Below are 26902 nucleotides of genomic sequence, written 5' to 3'. Positions count from 1 at the left end.
GGCCAGCAAGAAGCAGATTGCAGTAGTCTAAACGAGAGGTGACAAGGGTGTGGATGAGGGTTTTGGTAGAGTGCTCGGAAAGAAAGGGGCGGATTTTACGGATGTTGTAAAGAAAGAAACGACAGGTCTTGGCGGTCTGCTGGATATGAGCAGAGAAGGAGAGAGAAGAGTCAAAGATGACCCCAAGGTTTCGAACTGAGGAGACAGGGAGAATGAGAGAGCCATCAACAGAAATAGAAAACGGGGGGAGCGGGGAGGTGGGTTTGGGGGGGAAAATGTACAGCGCTGCGTAACCCTAGTAGCGCTTTAGAAATGTCAAGTAGTAGTAATAGTAGTGCTTCAGTTTCTCTCCCCGCTGCCCCTCCTGCACCTACATAAATACAGAGGAGCTGGACTGAGGCTCAGTTTTCAGTTCTCTGTTGCCATCTGCTGGTTTATGGACACAACTATTCACAGGTTCTGAAATAGTGGGAAGGACTAATGCAAAGAAAATTCACGTAGGACCTAATTTCTCTTTAAAGTAAGGGTTGTTGTCTCTACCAAAGAGCTACTTTTTAATTGTCTTTTATAGGCTCCAGGAGGCCATGAGTTGATGTGTGACTACTGGGAGTTGATTGGACTGGCCCCTGCCGGAGGGGCTGATAACCTCATTAATGAAGAGTCCGAAGTGGATGTGCAACTCAACAACCGCCACATGATGATCCGGGGAGAGAATATGGCTAAAATCCTGAAAGTACGCTCCACGGTCATCCAGTCTTTCAGGGACCACTTCTTTGATCGAGGATACTTTGAAGTATGTTCACTTTATTATGTTATGATTTTCTAATATGTGTTGTTTAACCCCTTTTTTTTATATACCACTTACATTTGTAGTGGTATTTGGTACTGCAGTGAAGAAAAGTACTTACCCCGAAATGTAACTTTTATTTAAGGATTTGTTTATTAGAGGCTATCTCTTTCCTGTCATATCTCCAGAGGACTAGAGGGGAAGCAGCCATGGACTGCATTTAGGAAATGGGAAGTCCCTAACAGAAACACCTCTACATTACAGGGTTCTCTGGGCTTGTCTCATGATTTCAATGTGCGAGGATGCCAGGATAAATTTGCTCCGATACTGTATCAGGAATGGGCCTGGCAGTCTTATCTGTTTTCTTTTGTTTTTTTTTTTTTCTGCTCTTACAAAATTGGGACAGTCAATGATGGGTATGATTTAGCAGAAGTTTTCTTCAGTTTTGAGGCTACAGGAAACGTCTTATAACTGGAACAATTCAGAGTAAATATTCAGTGGTCTTTTGTATATATTTTTTATTGGACATTTTTCTTTAATTTTTTTTTTTTAAGTAAGTTTGTTTTCTAGTCTAGTTTGTAACACTCAAGAGTTACTTATAGGGAAAGTCCCTTCCATCCACCTCATTCTACCTTTAAACCACTCAACAGCTTTTAAGTCTGGTATTTTTCCAAGGATCTACCTCCAAACTGTTTGATACTAGATCCAGCTGTTTTATAGATTATAAAGGGGACTGGGACTGTTGCCTTGGCTTCATAGAAATTTGAATGTCCATCACAGAAAAGGTACAATTAACTTTCATAATTTTCAGTTCATGTCTGTCAGTTGTAATGCGGTTTCATGACAATTTTATTATGTATGCAGTATCTTTATTTTGGGGGCCATTTACTGACAGTGCACATCAACGCCATATATATATGCTTTATTTATCACAGGGCCCATTTAAAAACCCTTTAGTGTCCAATGTTCCCATCAATCTGTTCCCATATGGCTTATTACGGGAACATTGGACACTAAAAGGTTAATTCATTGGGCCATTTGTTGATAACACATTTGTTAGTAAATGACCCCCTTCTGTGTGTGTTGTAAACTGTTAAGGATGTCAGATGAGCCATCTATAAATGAAATGCAATTTACTATTTTTAAATTGGTTTCAAAGTTGTGAAGGGAAAGTAAAGAGAGGTAGGATTTATATACTAAGTAATTTGGTCAGAGTAGGTGTGTGTATATATAGGTCCTTATCTATTTCTGTATGTAAAATCCTATTTCTCATTGGGAAAAATGCTAGTAGTACTCTCGATCATGTAGGGGTTTTTTTCTCCCTCCCCCCACCCCCTGTTGTAGCATTCAGGCAAGTAAAGTGTATGTTAGGGTGAAGAGGTATGCTGCCTTTCTGTAGTACAATCAAAGCTGTTTGTTATATATATGTAGGCAGTACGTTTTTACTAGCAAAAATGGTGCCAGTACTCAAATGCTAGGCCACCCTTCAGGAGTGAGGTGATCACTGAGGGATCCACCCTACAATAGCCAGGCCCCCTGCAACCAGTCACAGAATCTATGACAAGGCATGGTGTGTAGAACCTGAGCTCTTTCATTAAAACTTGGGGATCATAGGTCAATTTTAGCAGACAATGGAAAAGGTGCCGGTACTCAGTATCCCAAGTACCCCCTCAAAAAAAGCCCTGTATGTAGGTAACTTTTTGTACCTGGGGCACTGTAGGGTGAAATGACTTACCTAGGATCACAAGGAACTACAGTGGAAATCAAACCCAGTTCTCTAGGATCCTGGCTCACTTCACTATCAATTAGGCTAATCCTCCACTCAAGATTTAAGACCAAGGAAGGCTCATTCCTATCCTATGTGGTGACATGGAATTGTTCTTCCAGTGCACCTGAAACCTTTTATGATGTGAGACCTGGATGTTAAGCACTGGGGGAAAAAAACAAAAAAAAAACTACATGATAGAATGATTTTTGCCAAGTAGAGACATGGTTTTTAACAGCAGATTGTGGTCAATAAGGAACAGTTACCTAGTCTGACTAAACTACTTGCCTTATGCATGCTGATTGAAGGGATTTTAGAGGTGCACTATAAAGCCAATTTTACATTGGACATAGAGATTAGAATTTAGATATCTAAGGAGGGGGGGGAGGGAGGGGAGTGGGAAGGGGTTACATTACTATGTTAAACTTTTAAAAATGTTGAAGTTAACTGGGTTCCTGGTTGCCGACGTAATCAATGCTATTTTTCTATTGGGTGCTGTAACCTTGTGTATTCATTGAGGCACTGTAATACTTCTATGATCTGAAAGTCTATGAGATTTGTCTTAATGTTAAAGACTTCTTGAAAATTTAAAAAAAAAAAAAAAAAAAAAGAATTTAGATATCTAGGTCTCGATATGCTGAGTTCTGGCAATACTTTAGAAAATGTTCTGCTGATGCAAAGCCTTTTCTAAAATAACTCAAGGAGTGCACAGGTATTTGCCGGCACATATAGTGGGAACAGCTATTTTAGAAATATACAGTGGATAAATGTACGGCATAAAAAGCTGCTACATATATGTAGCTGCACCATTTTACAAACCAGGAAACAAATAGGCAGTCGGTCTGTGCAAGAGCCGTACTGGCAGAAAGGTAAGCAAACTGAGGTAGTCCAAAATAAAATTTATTAAATTAGCAACAAAAATGGAGGGGTGAAAACATATGCCCAACTTGTCTAAGTTTCGCCCTTCCAGGACTGCATCAGGGTCCAATGGTACTGTTAGAAAAAATAAATATAAGTAACACATAAAACATTACACAAACATAAAATCATACTCAAAATCAATTGTATATATAACAAATCAAAAGCACACAATAGATCGTTATTCATATGTAATATCGCATCATACCTTATGCTATTCAGTTTTTTATTGGGCAGACTGGATGGTTTGTGCAGGTTTTTATCTGCCATCTACTATAATAAAATCATTTGGAATATAAATGACACTATCAAATACAAATGATATTGAATCAGTTAAAAATTAAAATTATATAAATAATTGCTTGTGAAGAAAATTAACACAGTGTACCAAAAACCTTTGCATACCCAGGCAAGTGTAAATTACAGCTGACACCTAGTCTGATTAAGGCTACAAAGATGAATTAAAAAATAATGTATGTCAGGATATGTAGAAATATCTTTATGCAGGTACAGTCCTACCAGAAATTAGACAAACATTAAACCAACTTACTGTCTTTCTCCCCCAGTAATGGATTCTGTTGCTAGTGCAACCAGTCTTTATGCACAGTCAATCTTATAAGCCCGTCTCTGGTCACATGACTTAATTGTTCTGAAAATTTCTTTGTATTTAAATCTCATAAACAGCTAAAAAATAAGATGCCAAAGGGGTGTGTAAAAAAAAACCCAAAACAACCCCCCCTTCCCCCCCCCCCCCCCAAAAAAAAAAAACCTTGATTCTTTATTCTTTCACATCAGAAACACTAACAAAAAATGAGGTAACTTAAAAGAAAATGGTGTCATAACCACAAGGGTTGATAGGGGGTCCTCTAAATTAGTTGAATCACATAAGTAGTGATTTTAGCCAAACCAGTGTGATTCACCAAATTTAGAAGTTCTTTTACTAAGCTGTAGAAAGCGCTAGCGTGTGCTTACCATACCTTAAAAGGGCTTACCACAGGTAGTCCTGCAGTAAGTCTGAGATTAGCGCACCCAAAATATGCGCTAAAAAATTTCATTTTTATATAGAGGGGGCATATCAGGGGTGGAGAGTGGGCGTCCCAGTACTGATCAGTTAGTGCATAGCACTTGATTAATTTGTGAGCCTTTAACCATCTAGAAAATAAATGTTGGTAAATTCTCATGCGCCAATATTTTTTAATGACTGTGTGCTAATAGTAATGTTAGCGTGTGGCCACTAAATTAAAAAAAATTGGAATTCTGCCATTTTACTGCTGTGATAAGGCCAGTTTCTACTGCAACTTAGTAAAAGGACCCCTAAATTAAGTGAATTGCATTGGTTGGTTTGATTGTTTGATTTTAACTTTCAAGTGACTATGTAAATTGCATTGGCTTAGGGGCCCTTTTACTAAGCCGCAGTAAAACGTGGCCTGCGCTAGTTTTGGTGTGTGAAATTGGCGTGTGCTGGTCCTTTTTTCTTTTTTTTGTTTGTGGTGGGAAAAAGGCCTTTTTTAAAACGAGGCAGTAAATGGCTGTGTGCTAATATTAAAATTAGCTCATGGTTATTTACTGCTTGAGTCCTTACCACCAGCTATTAGAAGGTGGAAAGGGCTGAAGTGCTATTCGTGCGGTAATCAGGCAGCGCATGGCAATGTGGCTGCACTGCCGATTTACCACCGGAAATGTCCTCCTATGGTAGAAGATAGAAAATTATTTTCTACCGCAGGAAACTGCAAGTGCCAACTTCAGAACTACTGCCAGGCGCCTACGCTACCCCGGTGATAGAGTCGATTTGGCGCGTTCTACCCATGCGGTAGCCCTACTGCTGCTTAGTAAAAGGGCCCCTTAGTGATTTTTAGCTTGACAGTTAAAATCACAAATCAATGTGATTCACCTAATTTAGGGGTCCTTTTACTAAGAGGTACCTACAGACATAGCACATGCTAATGAATTAGTGTGCATTAAGTGCCATTCAGCCCATATGTATAGCATGCGCTAAATGCTGTAGTGTGCGCTAAATCTACTAGCGTGCCTTAGTACAAGGACTCCTTAGAGTTCTTCCATCGATCCTTGTACTTATAATGCAATTTTTTATTCATCATTTTTTGTGGGGGGTTTTTTATGTGACAATACAGAACCAATGACTTTTACTGATTTTACAATCAATTTCATCCTTTTTTGGCATCTTCGGAGTTACTTTTTTTAGTGATATAAGAGGTTTCAGTTCAAAAAGATTTTCCAAACAAGTAAATCGTATGACCAGAGATGGGCTTGTAAGATAATGCAACCAACCTTTGTGTACAAGCAACAGAACCCATTACTGAGGTAGAGAGACAGTAAGTTGGCTTCGTTTGCCTTTCATTTCTGCTAGGATTATACCTGCATAAAGATGGTTCTACATACCCTTTCATTCTTTTTTTGATTCATCTTTGTACCTTTAATCAGATTTGGTGTTAGCTGCAATGTACACCTGTCTGGGTATTTAAAACAAGTTTCCATATCATCATGCTGATCAATCCATAGACTGGTGGGTTGTGTCCATCTACCAGCAGGTGGAGATAGAGAGCAATCCTTTTGCCTCCCTATATGTGGTCATGTGCTGCCGGAAACTCCCCAGTATGTTCTCTATCTCAGCAGGTGGTGGTCACACACAGCAGCAGCTCTGGCTAGGTCTCCAAGCCTAATCTTTAGGTTTTGTTGAGTACCTGGGGTTGAGGGCTCTTCTTGAGCAAGTGCAAACCTGGTGGCGCCAGGTCCCTCCTTTTCTCCCCCCTCCCGCTAGCTCCGTTTAAAAAAAAAAATTTTTGGACGTCTTTAAGGGCGTTTATTTCGACGTTTATTTAAACGTTTATTGCAGCTACTCACTGGGACACCAGGTCGTTACAGCTCGGAGCGAGAAGCAGGTAATTTTTACCTTTTTATAGCGGGCAGGAGGTTCCCCGATTGATCTCCATGTGGCCTATGGCGTCGGAGGGCGAGGGCGCGAAGAATCGCTCCCCGGACCGCGTGTGCGCTCCTAGCGGGGATGCGGGGGTTTTAAAGTCTGATTCGCCCTTGTTGGGTGTCGGTTTGGAGGCCGGTCAGTGTCCCGGGTCTTCCTCTGGCGCAGCGGTTTTTCCCGCCATAAACGCCCATCCCCCGCTGCTCGCCTCCGCCATCTTGGCCGGCCACTCTGCTCGGACGGCTTCTTCTTGGGCCGCCCTTGAGCTTGGAGACGTTCATGCCATGGCCGCCCTTGATTTGGAGCGACGGCAAAAAAGCGGCTAAAGTTAAGCGCCGTTCTTCCCGCGCGGCTCCTTCGTGGAGTGTCGCGCCGGACGCCATCTTGGATGCGCATCATGTTGCTCCCCCGCTCTTGCGAGCGCCGGTTGAGGGTGCGTCTAGGGCTGTGGCCCAGGCCGCTGAAATACACAGTCTGGGGGGTTTCTCCCCCGAGTTTATTTTGCTGCTGCATCAGGCCTTCCTTATGCAGAACGCTGCCCCTTCTCCCTTGTCCGATAACGGGGTTGAGGCCCCCGGAAGTAAACGCCCTCGGGTGGATTCCCAGGCCTTAGAGGACGCTGTTTCCTCTGATGTAGATGAGGGCAGCGTATCTGAGTTCTCCCAACGGTCCTTTGGGGATTCCTTGGAGGAGACGGATTCCCGCTCGGATGGAGCGGATGACCCCTCTGCAGCGCGGATCTTTCGCTCAGAGGATTTGCCCAACCTGTTACTGCAGGCCATGAGCATTTTGAAGATTTCCTCGCCAGAGGACGTCTCTCCCTCAGCCCCTGTTGGCTCTGCCATTATGCTGGGGACGAAGCGCCTGCCTAGAACCTTCCACGTGCATGATGCCATGCACACCTTAATTTCGGCTCAATGGGATGTCCCGGAAGCGAGCCTCAAAGTGGCTAGGGCTATGTTCCGCCTCTATCCTTTGCCTGAAAGTGAACGTGAGGCCTTTATTTGGCCTACCGTGGATTCTTTAATCACTGCGGTGACTAAGAAAACGGCGTTGCCGGTGGAAGGTGGCACGGCCCTAAAGGATGCCCAAGACAGAAGATTGGAAGCGGCTTTAAGGTCGTCCTTCGAGGCGGCTGCCTTAAGTTTACAGGCCTCAGTTTGTGGCTCCTATGTGGCCAGGGCGTGCCTGACGATGGTGCAGCGGGCTTCCCCCTCGGATCCTTCCTTGAGGGCTGATTGGCCGGCCCTGGAATCGGATTTGGCTTATTTGGCAGACTTACTGTATGATGTCTTGAGAGCCTCGGCTAAAGGTATGGCTCAGACAGTCTCTGCGCGGCGCTGGCTTTGGCTGAAACATTGGTCTGCGGACCACGCCTCTAAGTCCCGCCTGGCTAAGTTGCCTTTTAAAGGCAAGCTGCACTTTGGGGTCGAACTGGACAAAATCGTGACCGATCTCGGCACGTCTAAGGGCAAGAGGTTACCAGAGGTCAGGGCTCGGGCCAGTGCTCGCCCCGGTATCTCCAGAGGACGGTTTCAGGAAGCCCGTCGGTACCGCCCGGGCAAGTCGGGCTCCTCTGCCCACTCTTCCTTCAAGAGGAACTTCTCCCCCAAGCAGCATTCCTTTCGCAGAGACCGCCGTCCCGGAGGTGCGCCCTCCGGTCCTCCCCCAGGGTCTCGTACCCAATGACGGGGTCCTGGTCCATGGCCCAGTGCAGATTGGAGGACGCCTGTCCTCGTTTCTGGGCGAGTGGACCAGAGTCACTTCAGACGCTTGGGTGCTGGAAGTCATCAGAGACGGCTACAAGTTAGAGTTCTGCCGACCCTTAAGAGACGGGTTTGTACTCTCTCCCTGCAAGTCTCCGGTCAAAGCTGTGGCAGTGCAGCAGACCTTGGACAATCTGATCCGCCTGGGTGCGGTCGTTCCGGTGCCAGAAAGTTAGCTTGGCAAGGGACGTTACTCCATTTACTTTGTGGTACCAAAGAAAGGAGGTTCTGTACGGCCTATACTCGACCTCAAAGGGGTCAATCGGGCCTTGAAAGTTCGGCACTTTCGCATGGAGACTCTCCGCTCTGTTATAGCGGCAGTGAAGGCAGGGGAGTTCCTGGCATCCTTGGACATCAAGGAAGCGTACTTGCATATTCCCATCTGGCCTCCTCATCAACGCTTTCTGCATTTTGCAGTCCTGGGCCGACACTTCCAGTTCAGAGCCCTCCCGTTCGGGTTGGCTACTGCTCCGCGGACCTTCTCCAAAGTAATGGTGGTCATCGCGGCCTTCCTGCGAAAGGAAGGAGTACAAGTCCATCCTTATCTGGACGACTGGTTGATCCGAGCCCCCTCTTATGCAGAGTGCGGCAAAGCTGTGGACCGGGTGATTGCTCTTTTGAGCTCCCTGGGGTGGATCATCAACTGGGAGAAGAGCCAGCTGCGCCCGACTCAGTCCCTGGAGTATCTGGGAGTTCGATTTGACACCCAAGTGGGCAGAGTGTTCCTGCCGGACAATCGGATTGTCAAACTTCAGGCTCAGGTGGACCAGTTCCTAGTAGCCTCTCCTCTTCGGGCTTGGGACTATGTGCAGCTGTTGGGCTCTATGACGGCCACGATGGAAGTAGTGCCCTGGGCCAGGGCTCATATGAGACCACTACAACACTCTCTGCTGCAGCGCTGGACTCCGGTGTCAGAGGATTATGCTGTGCGCCTTCCCTTGGACCCAGCAGTGCGCAAGGCGCTGAGCTGGTGGCTGCAGACAGACAAGTTGTCTGCAGGAATGCCTCTGGTGACCCCGGAGTGGATTGTCGTCACGACGGACGCCTCTTTGTCGGGCTGGGGAGCCCACTGCTTGGGAAGGACAGCGCAGGGGCTCTGGTCTCCTGCAGAGGCAAAGTGGTCTATCAACCTCCTGGAACTCAGAGCCATTCGGTTGGCGCTTTTGGAGTTCATCCCGGTACTGGCGTTGAAGCCAGTACGGGTCCTGTCGGACAATGCCATGGCTGTGGCCTATGTCAACCGCCAGGGAGGTACCAAGAGCGCCCCTCTAGCCAAGGAGGCCATGAATCTATGCCAGTGGGCGGAAGCGAACCTGGAACAGCTGTCAGCGGCCCACATTGCCGGAGTCATGAATGTCAAGGCGGACTTTCTCAGTCACCATACCTTGGATCCCGGAGAGTGGCAGCTATCTGCTCAGGCGTTCTTGGACATCACGAAGCGCTGGGGCCAGCCGAGCCTAGATCTGATGGCGTCATCGGCCAGTTGCCAAGTGCCGCGCTTTTTCAGCAGAGGACGGGACCCTCGATCCCTGGGAGTAGATGCTCTTCTCCAACAGTGGCCGACACAGGAGCTTCTCTATGTGTTCCCACCCTGGCCCATGTTGGGCAGGGTGCTAGACCGGGTGGCAAAGCATCCGGGCCGGATAATCCTGGTGGGTCCGGACTGGCCCAGACGTCCCTGGTATGCGGACTTGATCAGGCTCTCAGTGGACGTTCCTCTGCGGCTGCCAGTGGAGCAGGGCCTGTTGCATCAGGGTCCCGTGGTGATGGAGGATCCCTCCCCCTGTGGTCTTACGGCCTGGCTATTGAGCGGCAGCATCTGAGAAAGAAGGGCTTCTCAGACAAGGTCATCGCCACTATGCTGAGAGCGAGGAAGCGCTCTACTTCTACTGCTTACGCCAGGGTTTGGCGTACCTTTGCAGCGTGGTGTGAAGCAGGCTCACTTTCTCCCTTCACTGCTCCAATTTCTTCAGTGTTGGCGTTCCTGCAAGAAGGTCTGGAGAAAGGCCTGTCGCTCAGTTCCCTTAAAGTACAGGTAGTGGCTCTGGCTTGCTTCAGGGGCCGCCTGAAGGGTGCTTCCCTGGCTTCGCAGCCAGATGTGGTACGTTTTCTCAAGGGAGTTAATCACCTGCGCCCTCCTCTGCGCTCAGTGGTGCCTGCGTGGAATCTCAACCTGGTGCTAAGAGCCTTGCAGAATCCGCCTTTTGAACCCTTGTCGAGGGCATCTCTGAAAGACCTGACGTTGAAAGCAGTCTTTTTGGTGGCTATCACTTCAGGCAGAAGAGTTTCCGAGCTCCAGGCGCTCTCATGTCGAGAGCCTTTTCTGCAGTTCACTGAGGCAGGAGTGACTATTCGCACAGTGCCTTCCTTCCTGCCCAAGATTGTTTCTCGCTTCCATGTAAATCAGCAGCTCTGTCTCCCTTCCTTTCGTAGGGAGGACTACCCAGAGGAATACTCTGCTCTCAAGTATCTGGATGTGAGACGAGTCATCATCAGATATTTGGAAGTGACCAATGATTTCCGGAAGTCGGATCATCTGTTTGTCCTGTTTGCAGGTCCTCGTAAGGGTCTGCAGGCTGCTAAGCCTACAGTGGCAAGATGGGTCAAGGAAGCCATTGCAGCAGCTTATGTGGCCGCGGGGAAGGTGCCGCCTATCCAGCTGAAGGCTCACTCCACTAGAGCTCAGGCGGCCTCGATGGCAGAGGCCGGTTCCGTCTCCTTGGAAGAGATTTGCAAGGCGGCAACTTGGGCATCGGCCCATACCTTCTCCAGGCATTACCGCTTGACTGTGGCTGCTCGGGTGGAGGCCCAGTTTGGAGCTTCAGTGTTGCGGTCAGGGATTTCTATGTCCCGCCCTGGGTGAGTACTGCTTCGGTACATCCCACCAGTCTATGGATTGATCAGCATGATGATATGGAAGGTAAAATTATGTATCATACCTGATAATTTTCTTTCCATTAATCATAGCTGATCAATCCATAGCCCCTCCCAGATATCTGTATTTATATTCTGGTTGCATTTCAGGTTCAAGTTTAGTCTTCAGTTCCTGTTCAGGAGGACTTCGTGTTCAAGTTTTTCAATGGATTCTTTAAGAGTTGAGACGAATTTGTGTTACAGTGAGCTGCTGCATTCCTCTCCCCTCCCTTTTACGGGGCTGGATTGAGACTTAAATTCTGCCGGCGCTCCCTCCCGCTTCGTGCGGCTGTAGGGCAGCTTTGTACCCCTCCCGCTTCGGCGGTGTTAGGGCCAGTCAGCTCCTCCCGCGGTTGCAGGATAAGCCAGATCCCCCCCCGCATCGGCGGGTGTGGTGTCCCTCCCCCGCTCCGCGGGGATGAGCTGGACGGATTCCCCTCCCCCACGTGTGGGGATGAGCTTGGTTAATTCCTCTCCCCCGTTTCGGCGGTGGTGAGCTGGGCAGAGTGTCCCTTTGTGGGTGTAATTCTCTTAAGTTCTGAGTCCTGCGGATGGAGCTTGGATATCGACATACTGAGGAGTTTCCGGCAGCACATGACCACATAAAGGGAGGCAAAAGGATTGCTCTCTATCTCCACCTGCTGGTAGATGGACACAACCCACCAGTCTATGGATTGATCAGCTATAATTAATGGAAAGAAAATTATCAGGTATGATACTTAATTTTACCTTTTGATGCTCTGTTGTTTTTTTCCAAATAACCTGTTTTTGTAATTTTAATTTTTAAGTGATAATTTATTATCCTTTGTATTTGCTGTTATGTCTGTTATTCATTTATACTCCATCTTATGATCTTATCATTTGCTTTTGATTTATGTTTTCAGTTGATTGATTTTATTTATGTTTCTGTGTTGTTTTGTTCTAACAATACCATTGCTACCTTTCTGCCATTTTACAAACCCTCATGTGTAAGTGCCTCTAATTAAGTAATGAGGCTGCACTTTTAATTTGGCTTCATTTTGGAGGTGGATATAAAGCTGGGATAAGGAGAATGATACCCTTAATCCATCATGTAAAGCCCTGTCTGAAACAAGCGCTTCTTAATTATCTGTGCATGACTGAGTTGATGTAAAATCCAGCAGGGATATTTTTCCCATAGACATGTATTCCCTTGAGAAATACATGTGGAAATTATTGCCCCTGCCAAACCACATCCCACCATGCCCCCTTGAAATCTGTGCAGCATGTTGATCTCCATGTGTAACTAGCAACTTTGTAAAATCACCTATTACACATATTTGATCTACACAAATGCTGCTAGTTACATGTGGAGATGTTTCTGAAATGAGGCCTGTGTGTATAAAGTTTTATACTGGTGACTAGCTTTTAACACTGTTCTTGTATGTTAAGTGAAATATTCTAACCCATATCCCTTCCCCACTTTGTTTACTTGGAGTTGACTGTATCTGCTGATTGAGGGGGGACTGCACTAAAGTCGTTGTTAGAGCCGTTCCGTACCGAATTCCATAGCGAATCGGTAGGGAATGGCTATGCATGAAGGAAAGGGAATGCAAATGAGCTGCTCATTGCAGCTCACTTGCATTCTCTAATCCTTCATAAAACCGTCGGATAATCGGCCAGTAGAGCGTGCGCAGAGCAGCCAAGTGTTATGCTGGCTGCTCTGTGCATGCCAAGGACGTAAAAAAAAACCCAACCACATCCTTTATGGACGTCCTTTATGGACGGCCTTGCCCCCGCTCAAGGTCGCCTCCGCTCTCCCCTCCCCCTTGCATTGAAATCAGAACTTTACTCTGCATTGAAATCAGAACTTTACGCAGCCCCGGCCCCCCTCCCTTCCTTCCTTCCTTGAAATGACAGCTTCCCTGCCATCCTCCGCCGCCACTCCCCCCCTCCACCCGCCCCTCCTTCTGCCACCGGGCCCTCACAGCGCCTCGCACCTCTGTGTGAAGGCGCTGCACCGGCAACAACAGCTGATCGCCTCTCCGGACTTCCCTCCTTTCCTTCCTGGCCCACCCTCGTCTGACGTAATAGTTACTTTGTACGGTCGGCAGTCTTGCTGCTGCTGCATCATTCATTTACCAAGTCTGAAGACATCTTCTCCTCATTCCCTGCACTCCACTAGTACCCATGAATAACTTTAGCTATCCATATTAGCCATGGACCAGTCACATCCCAGGCCATATGATGTGCTTCATGACTGGTCTAGACTCCTGAAAAATTGTAGGAGAAAATGTTGAGAATGACTGACTGTAAAGCTGATTTGTTGTTTGAATGTGTGTGGCCTTTTTTTTTTTTTAAAGCATGTATAGAACAGAGAGTACACACCTGTTTTCCATACTGTCTTTTCAAGTGTGGAGTTTTGCTTCTTGTGTTTCTTTCCCTACAATACAGCCAAACCCGATATCCAGCTTGACAGTCAATTAATTCCAATCATAATGGCTATGTGGTTCATGTTTTTGAAAATTCAGTCTGTTACAAGTCTGTTGTGCAGGTTTTGAATATTTTGAGGAGGGGGATTTATCAGAGCTTTTCTTTTGGTTCAAAAATTGCTCTTTGTCCATCTGTTAATGTACCCCATTTTTTCCTGGTGAGAAAATCTGAACAAAGCCAGAGCAGCTTTTGCATTGAATCAGTTGTCAGAAATTCCCTCTTTTTGGTGTGTACATATTTTAGCTAATGTTTTCAGTCTTTGCATGAAGGCCAGGCTTTGTATTGCCAGTAATATTATGTCTGTTTTATTGGCCATAAAATGTTGGGCTTGAACTTGCGTACTGGGTACATAATGTCCTTAACATTAAGTATTGTGTTGTATTATACAGATTACGCCACCAACATTAGTGCAGACACAAGTGGAAGGAGGCTCCACACTTTTCAAACTGGACTACTTTGGTGAAGAGGCGTATTTGACACAGTCATCACAGCTGTACCTAGAGACCTGTATCCCAGCCTTGGGTGACACTTTCTGTATAGCCCAGTCCTACAGGGCAGAACAATCCCGGACACGTAGACATCTAGCAGAGTAAGGGAGTGAATGTTGAAACAGTGGGACTTAATGAACAGTCATAAAACAGTCACAGTGGGATTAAAATGGATATATGAGGCATGCATGACCCTAACCGCTGACTTAGTGATACAATGCAGAAATATTAAGTTTGGGAAAAAATTGCTTGACATGTTAATTGATCATGGTCACACACAGCCTTCAGAGAGGGTGTGAAACAGAGGACTGCTGCACTCCACCACTGAGTGAAGATGGCAGGATTTTTTCAGATAGAATTAGCACAGTCTTGTGGGCCACAGATGAGACAGCTGTGGAAAAACTTGTTATAAGATTTGGAAGAACATATTTCAGATTCTAAATGACTAAACTGCTACTGGGTTCCCTAAGATGGAACCAAGAAATTGGTTCTAGCAAATGTTCTTGTTTGGGGCAGCTCTGGTATGGGATTGGATGTGGTTATTTGTCTGTGTTTATGGAAGACTATACTTACATGCCACTAAGCATTCTCACATGGAAAACGTTGGGTCAAATGGGAAGAAATATTAAGAGACAAGTAGAATTCTTTCTTGTACATGTTTCATTAATGAAAGTGATACATTTGGCATGTATATTTTGGACTGTTTATATGGTATGCATGCTGTCTGGATTATATCAAATAAAAACCTTGTGAAAATGTCTGGAAACTAGTTAAAATAGGAAAAACACTCTTGTAATATGCCCTTTGCTTGTGCATGTTTATAAGGCAAAAAGGCTGTTCTGAGCCTGCACAAAAGGAAAAGAGCCGGTGTTATGGCATACTTTAACCTGTTCTTTGGTGGGACATTTCTTTAGATACACCCACATTGAAGCAGAGTGTCCATTCCTGACCTTTGAAGAACTTTTGGACAGACTGGAGGACTTGGTTTGTGATGTAGTGGACAGAGTCTTGAAGTCACCTGTATCAGGCTTGGTGTATGACCTTCATCCGGTAAGCATTATTCTAACTACTGCATAACTGGTGTTATGAAAACAACTGGAGCAAACGTTTCTGAGTATGTTAGCACGCTATCTAAATTTGTATAAATTTACAAATGGTGTAGAATATGACAGGTTGGTGATGAAGTCTAAAAAAAAAAAAAAAAAGGGCCAGTTTTTGACCTTTTGAAAAATCTTCATTGGTTGCTAGTAGGGAAACTGATAAATTGATGGTTTTGAATTATAAAGGGATTCATAATTGTTCACAAGGCAATTATGGCAATGGCTGCAGGCCTGTATACCTTTCAAACCACTACAGTCCTCTCAAAGGAACTTCATTATAATTGCAACTCAAAAGCTAGTGAGACAAGAAAAATGAAAAAAAAAAGCATTTAGAGTTGTGACTGTTGACTGGTGGAATACACTACCAGATTAACTCTGAGAAAATCCCCCTGGCATTCTTTCATAATGGTTAAAAGTTTTTCCTTTTCCCTAATTAATTATGTAATAAACTGTTCTATGCTATTTTTCTATATGTTGTACAGTATATCTTTTTAATGTATGCTATATGTTTTTAATTTTGGCTAGTGGAGACAGCTACAAGTAGTAGCAAGGAGGTTTGGGCAGTAGTGTAATCCTCCAGTTTTTTTCAAAACTGTTTACTCCTCTGACAGAGTAGTGTCTGTATGTGCATGGTCTTTTTAAAGACCTATATAGAGTTTGCAGCCATTAACAACAACAACAGACTCCTGAGGCAGGCATCTTGCATGCCGAAACACGGTTGCCATGCCGAGTCTTTATATATGTTTGAAGAATAAAGTGAATTGGTTGAACCAGAGGTTTGCCTAGCTGTCCTTCATTTCCCACTTCTGCACCCGTCATTGTTCTTCCCGTGGGATTTTTCTTGTTCAGCTACCGTTTGGTTCCTTTAATTTTGTACACCATCTTGAATGGAATTTTATTCCAAGGAGACAGTGTATACTTTTAGGGGAACCTACAAATTTTTTAGGTCTCATCTGTAGTGTTATAGCATTTTGCTGGGGTTGTAGTTAAGCCTTTACTGAAAGGTTGAACAGGAGGAGATTGATGGCAACTCTGGTGAGTTCGGGTTGAGTTTGATACATCTTGTGTCCTTATGTCCTTAAGTACATTTACCCTAGAGGAGAGAGAAGTGGTATAGAGGTTCAGATGTTTCAATGGTTTAAATATCCCACAAGAGGCAAGATTATTTTTGTTAGATGTGCTCTTGAACACAAGATCATGGTATGAGACCTCAGTGGGGTAGAGTTCAAAATAACTGAAAATATTACATCATGAAGAGAGGGTCAGATAAATAGCTTTCCAGAGGAAGGATTGGAAGTGATGGAAGCAGAATTGAAGAAAGGATGGGGTAAGCATAGTAGGTTCCTAGCCCCCAAAGAAGTTAACAAAATCTCATGATCAGCTAGCATCTGTGGCATGGAGCAGGAATCTCAAAAGAAAAAAATGGGCTCTTGTCCTTTTCTGGTTTTTTTTATTTTTTATAATCTGAGCATGGTAAGTGACAAAAGCTGTACGCTCTGCATTATGTACTTGAATTAATCAGTATTTAAAAGGCCTATTTTACTGAGTTTGAGATTGTTTTCAACTAATATTACTTATTGGAAATCACAGTATATCAAAAATTGTAATAAATATTTTTGAATAAACTTGCGCCAAGCTTCAGCACCTCAGTTTTTTTATACACCTTATAAAGACCTAAGTCTGCTGAAATATTTTAACCTCACAATATTCTGCTACTATCTGCAGGCTTAAAAGGTTCAGGTTCTATTTTGAAACTGTTAGCATTTCTGTAAACGTTTAACTTGTTCAATCAGTGTTCTCATGATTCTCCGAGGACAAGCAGGCTGCTTGTTCTCACGACTGGGTGACGTCCGCGGCAGCCCCCACCAACCGGAAATAAGCTTCGCGGGACGGTCGACACGCAGGGCACGCCCACCGCGCATGCGCGGCCGTCTTCCCGCCCGTGCGCGACCGCTCCCGCCAGTTACTTTTTTTCCGCGACTGAGAGAGTTGTGTTTTCCCCTCTCTCTCGTTTCAGCCGCCGGATTTTTTCGACCGCGTTTACGCGGATCGTCGCTTTTGGCCTGTTCGGCCTCTTCTTCTTCTTCTTTCTCTTTTATTAAAAAAAAAAAAAAAAAAAAAGAATTTTGCGCGTGTGGAGCACGCGCTCCTTCTTTTCCCTCGCTTTCTAGCGGGGACGCCTCGTTGCGGCCTAGTGGCCGCTCGGTCGGTTTCAGTTTTCGTGGTGTGATTTTAGCCACCATTGCCGACTTTGACTTCGCCGACGCGATTTTTCCGTCGATGTCCTCGAAGGTCCCGAGTGGATTTAAAAAGTGTGGTCGCTGCGGCCGGCCGATCTCGCAGACCGACACCCACGCTTGGTGCCTCCAGTGCCTCGGGCCGGAGCACAATCTCAAGTCGTGCGTTTTGTGTCTCGGTCTCCGGAAACGGACTCAGGTTGCGAGGCAAGTTCTGCGGGACCGTCTTTTTGGAACTTGCGCCGGCCCCTCGACGTCGACCCCGACGGCATCGGTATCGAAGACCGGTTCTTCGGTACCGGTATCGATGCCCGAGACATCGGCACCGATGGCAGCGACCCCAGGAGAACAGGTCCCGTCGGCCCGCCGGTCCGCCGGCGAGAGTGGGGTAGAGAGACCGCGTGGGCAGTCGGCCCCGGTCACTCCCTCAACTCGTGAGCCACGGGACCGAACCCTGTCGGACCCGGTACCCCGAGACCGAGGGGGATCGACCTCCTCCTCCTCCATGCCCTCCGGCACCGGTGACGTGCACCGGAAAAAAGACAAGAAGCGCCGTCACCGGGAGCCCTCGGTGCACCCTGAAGAGGAGTCGACGCCGAAGCGTCATCGCAGAGAGGAGAGATCTCCGTCGGTGGTGGAGGTACCGACGCGTCGGGGTTCCGGCACCTCGGTGCCGTCTCCTGGCCCCCAGCAGCTTCCGGCACCGACACCCTTACCGGCCCCACCGCCTTTCCCGGCAGCGGGCCTGGACGAGTGCCTCAGAGCCATCCTTCCGGGGATCCTGGAAGGGCTGATGCGCCAGGCTGTGCCGGCGCCGGGGGTGCTTGCGCCCTCAGCGCCGATGACTGTGGCGCCGGCGAGCTCTAGCCCGGCGCCGGGGCAGTCGACACCGCCGCCGCTTGCGGTGCCGGTCTCGACAGCCACGCAGGTGGAGTCCCCGTCGACGTCGATGGAGGGAGCTCCGTCCCCGCCGGCGCGGGAGTCCACCGCTCGACGACACCGAGACCTCGGTGCCTCGACGTCGAGCCGGGCCCGGTACCGGACGCAGCTACATGAGCTAATGTCCGATACCGAGGATGAGGACTCGTGGGGGGAAGAGGAGGACCCGAGATATTTCTCCTCAGAGGAGTCTACGGGCCTTCCCTCGGACCCCACGCCGTCACCGGAGAGGAAGCTCTCACCTCCTGAGAGTCTCTCCTTTGCCTCCTTTGTGCGGGATATGTCTATAAGCATTCCCTTTCCCGTGGTCTCTGTGGAAGAGCCGAGGGCCGAGATGCTCGAGGTCCTCGACTATCCATCACCACCTAGAGAGTCCTCCACGGTACCGCTGCACAATGTCCTGAAGGAGACGCTGCTCCGGAACTGGGTGCGACCACTAACTAATCCCACCATTCCCAAGAAAGCAGAGTCCCAGTACAGGATCCACTCTGACCCAGAGCTCATGCGGCCCCAGTTGCCCCATGACTCAGCGGTCGTGGATTCTGCTCTCAAGAGGGCACGGAGTTCGAGGGATACCGCCTCGGCGCCCCCGGGGCGGGAGTCTCGCACTCTGGACTCATTTGGGAGGAAGGCCTACCAATCCTCCATGCTCGTGACCCGCATCCAATCTTACCTGCTCTATATGAGCATCCACATGCGGACCAATGTGCAACAGCTGGCGGACCTGGTCGATAAGCTCCCGCCGGAGCAGTCCAGGCCTTATCAGGAGGTGGTCAGGCAGCTGAAGGCGTGCAGAAAGTTCCTGTCCAGGGGGATTTTTGACACCTGTGACGTGGCATCTCGTGCTGCGGCCCAAGGTATAGTGATGCGCAGGCTCTCATGGCTGCGTGCCTCTGACCTGGACAACCGCACCCAGCAGAGACTGGCTGACGTCCCTTGCCGGGGGGATAACATTTTCGGTGAGAAGGTCGAGCAGATGGTGGACCAACTGCATCAGCGGGAAACCGCTCTCGACAAGCTCTCCCACCGGGCGCCTTCAGCACCCGCCCCCACGGGTGGGCGTTTTTCCCGGGCACGGCAGGCTGCACCCTATTCTTTTGCAAAGCGTAGGTACAACCAGCCGGCCCGAAGGCCTCGCCAGGCACAGGGACAGCCCCAGCGCGCTCGTTCTCGTCAACAGCGTGCGCCTAAGCAGCCCCCTGCGCCTCCACAGCAAAAGCCGGGGACGGGCTTTTGACTGGATCCACGGGAACATAGCCGCCCTACAAGTGTCCGTACCGGACGATCTGCCGGTCGGAGGGAGGTTAAAATTTTTTCACCAAAGGTGGCCTCTCATAACCTCCGACCAGTGGGTTCTCCAAATAGTGCGGTGCGGATACGCCCTGAATTTGGCCTCCCTGCCTCCAAATTGTCCTTCGGGAGCTCAGTCTTTCAGCTCCCTTCACAAGCAGGTACTTGCAGAGGAACTCTCCGCCCTTCTCAGCGCCAATGCGGTCGAGCCCGTACCACCCGGGCAGGAAGGGCAGGGATTCTATTCCAGGTACTTCCTTGTGGAAAAGAAAACAGGGGGGATGCGTCCCATCCTAGACCTGAGAGGCCTGAACAAATTCCTGGTCAAAGAAAAGTTCAGGATGCTTTCCTTGGGCACCCTTCTGCCAATGCTTCAGAAAAACGATTGGCTATGTTCCCTGGATTTAAAGGACGCATACACTCACATCCCGATACTGCCAGCTCACAGACAGTATCTCAGATTCCGCCTGGGCGCACGGCACTTTCAGTATTGTGTGCTGCCCTTTGGGCTCGCCTCTGCCCCACGAGTGTTTACAAAGTGCCTCGTGGTGGTGGCGGCGTATCTACGCAAGCTGGGAGTGCACGTGTTCCCATATCTCGACGATTGGCTGGTCAAGAGCACCTCGGAGGCAGGAGCCCTCCGGTCCATGCAGTGCACTATTCAACTTCTGGAGCTGCTGGGGTTTGTGATCAATTACCCAAAGTCCCATCTCCAGCCTACTCAGTCTCTGGAATTCATAGGAGCGCTGCTGAATACCCAGACGGCTCAGGCCTACCTTCCCGAAGCGAGGGCTACCAATCTCTTGGCCCTGGCTTCGCAGACCAGAGCGTCTCAGCAGATCACAGCTCGGCAGATGTTGAGACTTCTGGGTCATATGGCCTCCACAGTTCATGTGACTCCCATGGCTCGTCTTCACATGAGATCTGCTCAATGGACCCTAGCTTCCCAGTGGTTTCAAGCCACCGGGAATCTAGAAGATGTCATCCGCCTCTCCACCAGTTGCCGCACTTCACTGCTCTGGTGGACCATCCGGACCAATTTGACCCTGGGACGTCCATTCCAAATTCCGCAGCCCACGAAAGTGCTGACGACGGATGCATCTCGCCTGGGGTGGGGAGCCCATGTCGATGGGCTCCACACTCAGGGTCTGTGGTCCCTCCAGGAAAAGGATCTGCAGATCAACCTCCTGGAGCTCCGAGCGATCTGGAACGCACTGAAGGCTTTCAGAGATCGGCTGTCCTGTCAAATTATCCAAATTCGGACAGACAATCAGGTTGCAATGTATTACGTCAACAAGCAGGGGGGCACCGGATCTCGCCCCCTGTGCCAGGAGGCCGTCGGGATGTGGCGTTGGGCGTGTCGGTTCGGCATGCTCCTCCAAGCCACGTACCTGGCAGGCGTAAACAACAGTCTGGCCGACAGACTGAGCAGAGTCATGCAACCGCACGAGTGGTCGCTCCATGCCAGAGTGGTACGCAAGATCTTCCGAGCGTGGGGCACCCCCTCGGTGGACCTTTTCGCCTCTCAGACCAACCACAAGCTGCCTCTGTTCTGTTCCAGACTTCAGGCACACGGCAGGCTAGCGTCGGATGCCTTTCTCCTCCATTGGGGGACCGGCCTCCTGTATGCTTATCCTCCCATACCTTTGGTGGGGAAGACCTTACTGAAGCTCAAGCAAGACCGCGGCACCATGATTCTGATCGCGCCCTTTTGGCCCCGTCAGATCTGGTTCCCTCTTCTTCTGGAGTTGTCCTCCGAAGAACCGTGGAGATTGGAGTGTTTTCCGACTCTCATTTCGCAGAACGACGGAGCGTTGCTGCACCCCAACCTCCAGTCTCTGGCTCTCACGGCCTGGATGTTGAGGGCGTAGACTTCACTGCGTTGGGTCTGTCTGAGGGTGTCTCCCGGGTCTTGCTTGCCTCTAGGAAGGATTCCACTAAAAAGAGTTACTTTTTCAAGTGGAGGAGGTTTGTCGTGTGGTGTGAGAGCATGGCCCTAGAACCTCGTTCTTGCCCTGCACAGAACCTGCTTGAATACCTTCTGCACTTATCAGAGTCTGGCCTCAAGACCAACTCAGTAAGGAATCACCTTAGTGCGATTAGTGCTTACCATTATCGTGTGGAAGGAAAAGCCATCTCTGGAGAGCCTTTAGTCGTTCGATTCATGAGAGGCTTGCTTTTGTCAAAGCCCCCTATCAAGCCTCCTGTTGTGTCATGGGATCTCAACGTCGTCCTCACCCAGCTGATGAAACCTCCTTTTGAGCCACTGAATACCTGCCATCTGAAGTACTTGACCTGGAAGGTCATTTTCTTGGTGGCAGTTACTTCAGCTCGTAGGGTCAGTGAGCTTCAAGCCCTAGTAGCTCATGCTCCATATACCAAATTTCATCACAACAGAGTAGTGCTCCGCACCCACCCAAAGTTCCTGCCGAAGGTGGTGTCGGAGTTCCATCTTAACCAGTCAATTGTCTTGCCAACATTCTTCCCCAGGCCGCATACCCGCCCTGCTGAACGTCAGTTGCACACATTGGACTGCAAGAGAGCATTGGCCTTCTACTTGGAGCGGACACAGCCCCACAGACAGTCCGCCCAATTGTTTGTTTCTTTCGACCCTAACAGGCTAGGGGTCGCTGTCGGGAAACGCACCATCTCCAATTGGCTAGCAGATTGCATTTCCTTCACTTACGCCCAGGCTGGGCTGACTCTTGAGGGTCATGTCACGGCTCATAGTGTTAGAGCCATGGCAGCGTCAGTGGCCCACTTGAAGTCAGCCACTATTGAAGAGATTTGCAAGGCTGCGACGTGGTCATCTGTCCACACATTCACATCACATTACTGCCTCCAGCAGGATACCCGACGCGACAGTCGGTTCGGGCAGTCGGTGCTGCAGAATCTGTTTGGGGTGTAAATCCAACTCCACCCTCCAGGACCCGAATTTATTCTGGTCAGGCTGCACTCTCAGTTAGTTGTTCTTCGTAGGTCAATTTCTGTTGTTTCCTCGCCGTTGCGAGGTTCAATTGACCTGGGTTCTTGTTTTGAGTGAGCCTGAGAGCTAGGGATACCCCAGTCGTGAGAACAAGCAGCCTGCTTGTCCTCGGAGAAAGGGTATGATACATACCTGTAGCAGTTGTTCTCCGAGGACAGCAGGCTGATTGTTCTCACCTTCCCTCCCTCCTCCCCTTTGGAGTTGTGTATTTCATATTTTTTGCTAGTCATTCAACTGGCGGGAGCGGTCGCGCACGGGCGGGAAGACGGCCGCGCATGCGCGGTGGGCGTGCCCTGCGTGTCGACCGTCCCGCGAAGCTTATTTCCGGTTGGTGGGGGCTGCCGCGGACGTCACCCAGTCGTGAGAACAATCAGCCTGCTGTCCTCGGAGAACAACTGCTACAGGTATGTATCATACCCTATATTTCAGACAAAGCATCCATTCTGCATAGAATTTTAAATTGTTTCTTTTACAGCCTGAGTTGAACTCATTTTTTGCATGTTCTCTTAACTGCAGGACTTCAAACCCCCAAAACGTCCATTCAAGCGAATGAACTACACAGATGCCATTGTTTGGCTAAAAGAACATGATGTCAGGAAAGAAGATGGAACTTATTATGATTTTGGAGAGGTATAGATCTTTTTTTTGGTATACATATATTTAATAATTTGATGGAACTGTTCTTCCTTTAGACCCCTGACTTGCCTTCTTGAGGGAAAAGAAGCTGAGTTTTCTAAGCTTTTATTTAAATTTGTTGTGTAGGAGCACTGCAATTTCCTAGGTCCTGAAATCCTGTTTGACATCCTGTGTGCCAGCATTCTTGACTCTGTCTTCTGGCTCCTGTTGCCTCAAAGATCCACAGCAGATACACAATCAGAGGATCCAGAAGACCCAAGAGGCAAATTTAAGTTCAAAACCTTTGTTTCAAACAGACACAATACCCAGCACGGCCATGTTTTGATAAATCTTTGTGAAAGATATGACCCACAGTTAAAAACGAATAAAAAACATAAATATGATGATGGACAAAACTATACAGATGTACTATATCAATGTAAATTAAATGCTGTATGAAAATTATATCCCACAAATGTCTTTAAGACAGTTTTTAAATTAATTTTAAAATAAAATAACCACATATAAAGAAAAAAATGACATTTATGTATCAATTAACATGATAGTCTGACTTACACACATACTGTATATAAATGAATTAAGAAAAATATATTATTCCAGAAAAAAATTATGTAGAAAAAAGGATTATAGATTCCATATAGTTTAAACAAAAAATGCTCACCAGTCCACACAGTTACCATTCTAGGGACAAATATAGGAGAATTGATCAATTTTGGGGTCACAGAAAATTCTGGGGCCAAATAGAGGATGCACACATTGAATCTATTCACATTTCGGATCATACCCCTATTTGGGTGGAAGTGGACCTATGGGGAGCCTGTTTGATCCCAGACTTTTTGGGAAATCAAATGTTCTCCAAGGATAAGCAGGCTGCTTGTTCTCACAAGTGGGTCGACATCCGCTTCGGCCCAGGGCAAGGCAACTTTTTCCACCAAAAAATATGTAAAAATTTTGCCAGAGTTTTCTGGCACTCATGCGCGGACGACTTCTTGCCCATCGCACGAGCTTTCCGCTTTAGTTCTTTTTCATCTGCGGTGAGGTAACAGGCTGTTTTCCTGTTCTCGTTTTTTGGGCCCAGAAACTAGAGTCTGACGACTTTTGTATTTTTCTTTTCTTTAAAAAATAAATAAATAAAAAAACGTTGAAACATAAAAAAAAAATAATCTCTCTATATAAAACGCACCTCCAACATTCTATGAAGCCTCCACAACTCCGAACGTTCCACATGCATGGTGTGAAACCCGAAATTCACCCATGCCCCTCCCAAACGTCGCGGGCGGAGCCATCACACTCAACAAATCGGACCGCCGAGCCGTTAATAACCAACACAACGTCACGTAATACGCATTGCAGACAAATGAAAACCAGCACAACAAATTGTTGCTAAGCGACATACAACGTCACCTAAGACGCATCGTGGACCAACACAGCTACAGAGAAAACAGAGAAGGGCGGAGTCCTGGAGACTAAAGGCGGAGATAATGGACTCCCCCACCCCCTTCCTATAATCAAGGAAACCATCGCAAGCAGGTATTTCCCAGACCCGATGGAGAGGAATGGTTGGGGGGGGGGGGGAAGGGGAGAGAGCAGAATCCCAACCACATCAAACACCCCCCGCCCCGAGACACATCGACCCCCCCCCCCCCAATGCCAACATCAACACCCTCACCACCCCCCTCCCACTGGAAACGCAGAGCGGCCGCTGCTGGCCCCTCCCCATACCAGCGAAAGTGCAGAGTTTCAGCCCTTCACAACGCCCCCCCCCCAAGGCCCGGAGCTACGAGAGGCTAGCGGAGGGGCGCAACTATGGAGGAAACCAGAGAACAGCAGAGTCCAGGAGACTAATCAGTGAGACAAGATCATGGGGAGTGATTGGCGGGGGGAGGGGGGACTTCAAACCTTCTTATTTATGGTGGACCAGAGCCTGTGGTGCATTAACTGTGACTCACATACGCACTTGCACACCCTCATTCTCACACACACACTATCTCTCTCACAGACACACTCCCACCCAGACTCACTCTCTCTCTCTCTGTCACACACACTTGCACGCTCACCCTCACATACACTGACACACAGTAGCACCCACACTGACTTGCACATTCACTCTCTAACACACACTCTCTCTAACATACACACTCAGCGGAAAACCTTGCTAGCGCCCGTTTCATTTGAGCAAGAAACGGGCCTTTTTCACTAGTAATAATAATAATTTTTGTTATTGCCCATAGTTTCTTTTAGGGTTTTTTTTGCCTATTTTTAAGTTTACTTTCTTTTTCAGTGTGGCCGGCTTTCTCCCTTTTTGTGCCCTTCGCTTTTTTGACACGATCGCGTTGTTTGATTTCGCCGAGGCCGTTTTTCCATCCATGTCATTGAAGACACTCAGTGGCTTCAAGCGTTGTACTCGGTGCAATCGGACCATCTCAGGTACCGATACCCACGCCTGGTGTATACAGTGCCTTGGGCCCGACCATAGCCCAGCCGCTTGTAGTCTGTGTCTTCGTATGAAGAAACAGACAAGCGTCTCGAAAAGGCCCAACGAGAAAAGCTTTTTGGGGCTCGGTCCGGTCCTTTGACGTCGACAGGAGCATCGACTTCAGGAGCAGAGGTAATGGCTGCTGAGACCAACCAGTCTACATTCATCGCGGGTTTTAAAATGTCTGTGGCTTTTTTCCAGCCTTTTATATCAAGGTAACATCATCTGTATAACAGAGCACCAGTCGGAGCTCAATGGGCAGGACACTTTCCTCCAATCAAAGTTAAAGCTATATCAATGTCATCCATTCAATCTCACGATTTAAACCCCCAGTGCCGACAGCTTTCAAAGTAAAAATCTAATACTGCTCTCGATAATTCAATACTTTTTCTAAATTCTTGCCTGCCTTGTCCATGGCCCTTTTGTCGGGCCACATCCCTTGTTTGACTTGGGTGTTCCTACCTTAGCTATCCTGGAACTCCCAGGTTGGCTCCTCGAGAGTCGGTTGGCTTGGTTTCTGCAGTGTCATCTTCGTGGCTGTTTGTCCTGCTGCACAGGGGATTTGATCTTTAAAGTTCCACAGTCCTCTAGGGTCTACAGAGATTGTGAGGTAACGTTGGAGGTGCACCCACCGATCTTATTGGACAAGTGGACACCATATCGCTGCATGATCAAGCACACAAAAGGTAAGCAGTAGGCGCTCTCATTTTTATTCTGGAATGGTTGCAGCTACTTTGGGAGCTATTTCACACCGGCGTCCTTTGTGCTATCAGCAGGTAGCATATTCAGTTCCTGTGTGAGAGCAGTTAGCAACGCCACAGTGTGTCCAGCTCGGTGCTCCTGGCTTCTGCTGATGCTCATCTGTTTTCTTGTCCTCTTGTATCTATGGAGAAGTCTCAGTAAATAGTTTGGCCATAGGTGCTGCAGCATAGAGGACCTGAGCTCTTGGGTGTGTATAACTATGGTTGTGTGATTTGGTAACCACCCACTTTGATGCTCAGCAGTAGTGCCTTGTGCCTCTTTTCTGTAGTGCAGTAGTTTTCCTTGTGTGCTGGAGACGCCATCTACTTTTTAACTGCCTTTGCCGCTGAGTTTTTTGGCGGGGATATTGGGCACTTGTGCTGTGTCATTACTCTGTACGGGTCCTGGTGCTTGGAGGTTCTTCCAGCACCTGTGCTCCGAGGTTCTTCCAGCACCTGTGCTCCGAGGTAC

The 26902-nt window shown here is 47.9% G+C and overlaps 1 protein-coding gene across 2 annotated transcripts in view; it reads left to right on the top strand.

Moving 5' to 3' along the window:
- NARS1 (asparaginyl-tRNA synthetase 1) overlaps positions 1-26902 on the top strand; it is a 74863-nt gene that overhangs the window by 28749 nt on the left and 19212 nt on the right. For both annotated transcript variants that reach the window (XM_030192983.1, XM_030192982.1), the window contains exons 9-12: positions 572-793; positions 13928-14127; positions 14941-15076; positions 23095-23208. In XM_030192983.1, the coding sequence (XP_030048843.1) occupies positions 572-793; positions 13928-14127; positions 14941-15076; positions 23095-23208 (672 nt within the window). The remainder of the gene's footprint in view (positions 1-571; positions 794-13927; positions 14128-14940; positions 15077-23094; positions 23209-26902) is intronic.

Source organism: Microcaecilia unicolor, chromosome 2, assembly GCF_901765095.1.
Source record: "Microcaecilia unicolor chromosome 2, aMicUni1.1, whole genome shotgun sequence".
Lineage (NCBI taxonomy): Eukaryota > Metazoa > Chordata > Amphibia > Gymnophiona > Siphonopidae > Microcaecilia > Microcaecilia unicolor.
The sequence above is the reverse complement of the archived record's forward strand: the minus strand, read 5'-3'. Positions and strand labels throughout refer to the sequence as shown.